The 7,935-nt window shown below is 35.0% G+C and overlaps 1 protein-coding gene across 1 annotated transcript in view; it reads right to left on the minus strand.

Annotated features, from left to right (window-relative positions):
- Window positions 1-1,197, minus strand: part of LOC135648440 (transcription factor RAX2-like) — a 1,482-nt gene extending 285 nt beyond the window's left edge. The window contains exons 1-3 of the mRNA XM_065166134.1: window positions 963-1,197; window positions 665-794; window positions 1-445 (exon numbers count right to left, since the gene is read on the minus strand). The exon at window positions 1-445 is cut by the window's left edge and continues 285 nt beyond it. Of these exons, the coding sequence (XP_065022206.1) occupies window positions 1-445; window positions 665-794; window positions 963-1,098 (711 nt within the window). The 5' untranslated portion in view covers window positions 1,099-1,197. The remainder of the gene's footprint in view (window positions 446-664; window positions 795-962) is intronic.
- Window positions 1,198-7,935: the final 6,738 nt, after the last annotated feature.

Below are 7,935 nucleotides of genomic sequence, written 5' to 3' on the forward strand. Positions count from 1 at the left end.
TTGGCTAGCCTCATCAAACTCGTATCTCAGTGACGCCTCACCACAAGGTAGCAGCTTCTCATGGAGATGGTTCTCAGAGCTCATATGCTCGCTTCCATAGCCGGTGTGGATGCTGCTGCCATCAGATGAGCTGCAGCTCGGTTGGTCACCTCCAAACATAATGAGATTGCCACTTTGATACGCTGGGCGTTGGCAAAGAGGGGAAAAGAAGGTTGGTGTAAGAGAATCGAAGAGACTCGGATGGATGGGAATGCCTTCCAGGTCTGGGAATGGAACAGCCATCTCAAGGTTCGATGAGAAGGACTGCGTCCGGTAGTGCTGCTGATGATGAGGATTTCTGTGGGATGGCGGTTGGTCAAAGAGCTTTTTCTTCAGTTTGGTGTTCCAGTAGTTCTTGATGTCATTGTCAGTCCTCCCTGGAAGCTGGCCTGCTATGATTGACCATCTGCACTTGCAAATTAATTTGGCATTTGAGAAGCATAATGCAGAAGATACTTCTCCTTCATGCACAGAGAGAGAGAGAGAGAGAGAGAGAGAGAGAGAGAGAGAGAGGGAGAGAGAGAGGATGGACTATATATGCGTATCAAACCCAATGTAGATATAAGCTAAAAGGATGATATGGGTATGAAATATGTGCAGGGATATAGGAATGCAATCAAATCACCTGCTTCCAATGCTAACAAACAGGCTGCAAATGATCCTATCTTCTTCATCAGAGAAGTCCCCATGCTTTATGTTAGGCCTCCAGTAGTTGAGCCATCTCAGCCTGCAACTCTTTCCACACCTCCTCAGACCTGTTCACAGTCCAAACAAATCCTCAATATCCATGCAACAGCCATCGAAGAATCCTTCTCTCTACCTCATATGACATCCTAGAACACCATATCACTTCAAAAAGGAAGCAGAAATAAACGAGCAGAAGGTAAATACACAAATAAAAACGATAAGACTCCTTGCGTTACCAGCTTTCTGGGGGAGAGCAATCCAATTTCGACCTGTTCCATGCCTCTCTATGTACTCCTTCAGCTGTTTGTCTTCCTCAGGAGACCAAGTGCCTTTCTTGACCTTTGCCTTGTCACAACACGGAGCCCTTCCCATATCTCAGATTGTGCTCTTTGTGGATCTCCTCCACTCCCACCCTTTTGCCACCGGAGATTTGAGGCAGCCTAGTCCGGGTTTGGAATGGACGAGAGGAGAGAGAAGATGAACGATATAGAGGACATTGATTTATAATGAGTGAGTCAAACTAATCAGAATTAATAATAATTTAAGCTAAAAATTTAATATGATAGTTTATGAGTTATATATATATTATTCGACTATCTTGATATTTACTAATATGATATTATTCTCTTAGTCCTCTTTTTTAATTTCATGAATATCTTCTAGCATTCTTTCCCTATTCATATGTGATTTAATTGTCTCCTCCTTACTTATAAGTGATGTAATCAATTTTGCCCGCAACTATAGCTTGATCAATGGTGCGATTAGTTTTATCCGTCCTATAAGCTTAACTGTTTAGTATGACTAACTTTTTTTTGTACCAAAAAGTTGACTCTGATTAAATCTCTTTCTTTTTTTTCTTTTTCTTTTTTTTTTTGACCCACTCTTTTTGTTTACAAGGCTCTTATAATAGATGATGAAAATATCATAACGAAGAGTGAGTCAAATTAGTTAGGATTAATGTATATTGAATCAAACATTAATCCAATTAAAAAACTTAAGTTGATAGTTTGTAGAATAGACTCAGATATATATCATCTGACGACTCTATCGGATAAAAGTTAATTATATCATTGACCAAACTATGGTTGTAGATAAAGTTGGTTACACCACTTACTCTTACTAGGGAGAGAGAATTATGCCATACATGAATAGAAAAAGAATGTTACAAAATATTCTTATGTGAAGAGAGATTGAAAAAGAGAACTAAAGGAATTATATCATATTAATGAATATCAAAAGAGTTAGATGATATATAACCAAGTTTAAAGTTTTGAAATGATGTAATTTACATCACTCATTGTTACTGAATTTCTAAACAAATCAAAGAATAAACTCAGTCATTTCTTTGGTGTCAGATCAGATTAATCGGACTTACCATCACCAACTACAAAGAAACTAGGCCTGTTCTTTGGGAGACCCTACATCTGATCTAACCAACCTTGTTGTGGCTCTCTCTCTCTCTCTCTCTCTCTCTCCTCTTCCCTCTATTTCTTCTGCTTAGAACAAAAATGCAGGTAAATAGCTTGTGCTACACAAAGTTGTCACTGCCTTCATGCGAGTTTACGTCCGAGGGTTGTGCAAACAAATGTAAAACACTTAATAGCATACATGATGCTAGAAAATAGACATAGTTAGTTCCACTTATTGTGTTTAGGTTTCACTTGTAAGTTCATGTTTATAGCGACCGATAGAGATTATATGCAACATTAAACACTTCAATGAAAGCTTAAAATTTTGGGCATAGTATTTACCTGACTAATTATTTGATTATTGTATCACGACATTAATCCACTAAGCTTTGGATTGCATCAATATATTGCACTCTTGACCACCCAATCCTAATTGCTTCATCTACATAAATGAGTCTCGTAGTAAAGCCTGTTAATCCCTTGACTTGTACCATCGTCTTGCACTGGGATTCTCATATTAACCTTGATAAGCTTCCAGTGAATTGTCCTGGTAATTGCTTGCGGCCTTCTATTAACCTTGATGATGACTGACGAACAGAGCAACTAGGTTGCGGTTTGGCGATGAATCCTTGGCGTGGATTCTCATGCAGTAGGAAGGAATCAGAGAGAGAGAGAGAGAGAGAGAGAGAGAGAGAGAGAGAGAGGGGCTCGTCTTTGCTGATTCTGGAAGATATTAATGCTCTTTTTTCCACTAAATCTGTCTCTTCCACATCATTAACAGTGAAGAAAGACTATAATTTCTCCACCCGTTCAATATCACAAATGAAGATGGTGACCTCTCCATGAGAAAGGGAAGAAAGGCATGAAGTTAATCCAAGGAAAAGTACATCAATAGATTTTGATGGGAAAAAAGAACTTATAAATCTCACAAATACTCGTTGGACTAGCTACACTTGGCCACCAGTCTCCTTATCCTAGCCATCACAGTGTGTTGTGTACTATACCCCTAACGTATGCTTTACTGCAACATGTTGTTCTGTAATGTAGACATTATGTTTTGCACAATGTATATGCAGAGTAGTGTCAACAAAGTAATACATATGATATTTTTTGTGTGGTTCATTAGCATCTAAACACTAACAATTTATGTCCAAGTTTCTCTCTCTCTGGTGATGATGATAGGCTTTTCTGATCAGTTCATCTGCTTAAGCATTTCAATAAATAGATTTCATCCACATGATTGGGCATTCATTTTGATGTTGAAGTCTGAAAGGGTTAAAGATAATGTTATTATAATTTAGATAAGAAGTTTACATTTCATTAGAATTAGAAAATTTGAAAATGATTCAAAGTCTAATATATTTTGAATTGTAAATATTTAGACTCTTCAGGAACATTAGTCAATTATTTTTAGATTTATTACTTTACTTTTTTATGTTATTTACATCAACTTTCTCTCTCCTCTTTTCTTATTTGATCCATATACTCAACAGAAAGTACAAATACTTCTTAGTGTACTGTAGCCATACACAATACATATATGAAGTGTTTGTTGGTAGTTAGAACACAACAAAAAAAAAAAAAAGAGACTAAGAGCAAGCATGTTGGAAAAAGAATTCAACCAAAACTCAAAAGAGTTATAGCAATTTGGAACATTTCTAAACCATATGTATCTCTTTCAATGGCCCTAAAAAAATAATAGTATCTTGTAGCTTTCAGCATCTAGTTTGGTGGCATCAATGACATACTCTAGTTAGTCCTCCTCAAATATATTAGACAGGATCATGAAAAGACATCTGACTAACAAATTTCCAAGCCCATAGTCTTACGCTACATCAAACCTTGTCTTCATGTATAAACCTAGTTTTTTAAAGACAATTGATCCAACTATGTTCTGCATGTGTAGTGCCAAATAATTCAACATGCACCCACTAGATTGTCCTTTCAAATTTATCCAAGTTTATTTTAGAAAAGAAACACACCCAAGTTCTATGTATTTGATGGGAAAGGACATGGTGGCTTTATTTTTAAGGCTAGATTCCTAACTAAGCAGCGGATATAGACAAAGCATGAGTATACAATCGTTTTTATAAGGAGCACATTTAGCTTGGATTCATATTTTAATAAGATCAATAATGAGAGTTATAGTCTATGCCTGTACGCATGCAACTTGTGCAACCGTTGAAGGATTGCCAAGGAAAGATCAAAGAGCGAAGTTTCTTAAATGTTTTTATAAAGATTAATTGTACTTCTTTGATAAAAGAGTTATGTTCAAATACGACAGATTTTGAAGGATTCAAAGCTAAGTTTCTTAAATATATATATATATATATTTTTAACGATCGATTGTACTTCTTAATCAAAAGAGTTAAGTATAAATAGAGTAGATTGGGAGGATTCATTATCCTGAAAATGACTATTATCAAAGCTTAGACTATTAGTGGTTAGAAGATGGGCTTTCCTATTTATGATTCTTAAAATATGGACAATCTTGATTATATAAACTGATCCGAATAAACTAAAAATATCTAGGAATAAAAAGTAGAGGTGCTAAGGTACCTGATTAATTTTATTGACAAAATCAACATGAATTTGAGAGTATGTGTGAAGAAAAACTCATTAAAACTCAAGTTCAAGGGCTTTCCGTAAGACTTTGAGCATAGCAATGCCTTCATCAGCCTATGATGGGAAAAGGATATAGCAATTTCATATATGGAAAAGAAAAGTTAATATATTGATTAGTGGTTGAAGGGTTTATAGAGTGAAGTTGTGGGATGGGAAGAAGACCCTCTTAGATTTCGTATCAAAGCAAATAGGATCATCAATGGATGATATCACCTTTTTCCAAAGGGTAGGAGCCTTCTTATTTTGATGATTACAAAAACAAGAATTATTTTAGTTTAATCAAAGGTGTCATAAGGTAATTGCAATGATGTCTCTAAGAAGTGAGGAGTCAATAGAAGCAAATGAGGATGATTCAAAACGTCAAGATTTAAGATATCAACTGTCAAAGTTTAGAAAAATCAACTTTGAGATGATACTTAATAGTGTTCCAAAGTCCAAGAGCTAATTCATATTCAAAGAAAATGTGCTATGTGAAAACTGTGTAATGCTTGCCAATATCAAAAGTCAATTTGTGAATAAAACAATTTTGATAGATCCTAAGTGGAAAGTTTGTTTCAAATAAGTTTTCAAAGAAATTTTTTGATTTTAAAATAAACCTTCAAATCTTGTATCACTTTCCAACCAAGCCAAATAAGCTCTTCTTTAATGTTCGCTCTTCTCAATAAATGAAAAGCATTGTTTAAGAAGAAAATCTAATTTGAACTAAAGAACCAAACTCACTTATTCTTACTGGGGCTAGCAGCTAGATAGATTTATAGAATTCTTTTTGGTAAGGAAAGGGTGGAATCCATAGTGGATGAGAGGTTTTCTAACCATTATGAGCAATTAGATCAGCCCATTCAGGTCATAGGAATATTAGATATCTAAGGATCTAAGTGGGATGGAAGTTTCCTCAACATTGTCGATTTATTTTCTAAATCCTATTTTAAAGTTATTAGTAGTTGTATAAAAAAAATTCAAAAGGGGAGAGAAAGTTATATTTGATAGTTAAAAGGGGGAATAAATATTTAGCACATATGGATTGTGTAACGGTGATTAAATCTTTAATGCCAAGGTGATTAAATCTTAGTTTTGAAGGTGATAACTTTGTCCAACCTAATAAAATTTAAGTTTGCGACTTTAGAAGTAAGATGGAGGATTTGGTCAAAATTTTTATATTTATCAAATAATAGATTAGAATAAAATTAATCATCGAGAAAATTAAGGTTGATTTGCTAGCCTAAGAAATGAGATCTTTGGACTACACATTGATTTTTACGAAGGGCTTTATCAATAAGAGAATTTTATAAGCTTAATGAGATTCGAGAGATGGAGATATAGAAACCTAAGTATTTCATAGATTATGAGCTTCCGTTATAGTTTGATGATATGTTTGTAGGATTTATTATAATTTTTAAAGGTCGAGAGAATTTTATATATGACGTATGATATCTGTTGGAAAGAATAGAAGATAAGAAGAATTATTGAAGAAGCTTTATTTAAGAAGTTTTATTGAAGAATCTTTATTGAAGAAGTTTAAATGCATTAACATGTCCCTCTCATATTTATACAGATTAGGAGGGAGAATTTCCCTCAACAGAGTAGAGAGATTTCCTCATATAATTGGGAAAATCTTATCTGCTATCATGCCCCCATAAGATAGTGCTCCTATTAAGGATACCAATCTTGGATCGATGCAAAGCAAATAGTTTACGAGCAAGAGGCTTCATAAGTAGGACAAGAGCATATCGCTGCTGCTGTTGTTGTTGCTGCGGTTATGACGGTGACGACGACAATTGTAGTAGAGGAGAAAGCTACAACAATGGAGAAAGCTATAGCAATGCTGTAGTGGAGGAAGCCGCAGTAGAGGTGCAATAGAGGAGGAAGCTGCAATAGAGGAGAAAGCTGCAATGATGATATAGTAAAAGAGAAAGCTACATTAGAGGTGCAGTAGTGGAGAAAGCTACAACAGAGGAACAGTAATGCTACAACAGAGGAGGTAGCTGTAGCGATACTATAATAGAAGAGAAAGAAGAATTATTAAAGAAGCTTTATTGATGAAGTTTTATTGAAGAAGCTTTATTGAATAAGCTTAAATGCATTAATATATCCCTCTCCTATTTATACAGATTAGGAGGGAGGATTTTCCTCAACAAAATAAAGGATTTCCCTCAACAAAGTAGAGAGATTTCCTCATATAGTTGGGAAAATCTTATAGCTGATATGAGGAAATTTTTGGTATCAGAGCCTGGTTTCGGGATCTTTTGGTAACAATGACAATAACAAAGATCGTTGTCGAGAAATTCGATAGAAATGTCAACTTCGACATGTGGGTAGCTCAAGATGGAGGCCATTCTGGTTCAAGACGGAGTTGATTTGGCACTATAGGGAGTTGAGAACATTCCAGATGATACGTCAAAGGAAGATCTTGTGGGTATGGATAAGAAAGCCCGATCAAGCATTATTCTAAATCTCTCTGATGAGGTTTTACGAGAGGTAGCTACGGAGACTACGGCTAAGAGCATATGGGACAAGCTTAAAGCCTTGTATATGAAGAGGACAGTGGAGAATCGTCTCTACTTGAAGCAGAGTTTATATATGCTTCGGATGATTGAAGGTATATCTATACTCTCACATCTTGATAAATTTGATTCCTTAGTTATGGATTTGGAGAATATAGATGCGAAAATTGATGACGAGGATAAAACCTTGTTACTTTTGTGTTCTCTTCCCCAATCCTTTAAGTATTTCCATGATACTATAATTTATAGAAAAGAAATAATTTCGTATCAAGAAATTAAAATCTGTACTAAAATCTAAGGAACAGATAGATAGGGATATCACTAGGGAAAGTAGAGGGAATCAAGCTGAGAGTCTGGTTATCAGGGGTAGAATAGATAAAAGGGAATTTGACAGTAGTAGATCTAAATCTAGATTTAAATCCAGACATAGAAATTTGGAGTGCAGATATTATCATAAAATGGGGCACATTAAGGCTGATTGCTTTAAATTAAAAAATAAATTAAAGCAAAAGGAAAAAATTATTGAGAAAACTACTGAATCCACTAAAGCTAGTGTAGTAGCTGATGAGAATGTTGGAAATATTTTCTTTACTACTGATGACAGGATGAGATTTAAAAATGAATAGATTTTAGATTCGGGTTGTTCTTATCACATGTGTCCCAATAGAGATTTG

The sequence above is a fragment of the Musa acuminata genome, chromosome BXJ3-9 (assembly GCF_036884655.1).
Source record: "Musa acuminata AAA Group cultivar baxijiao chromosome BXJ3-9, Cavendish_Baxijiao_AAA, whole genome shotgun sequence".
Lineage (NCBI taxonomy): Eukaryota > Viridiplantae > Streptophyta > Magnoliopsida > Zingiberales > Musaceae > Musa > Musa acuminata.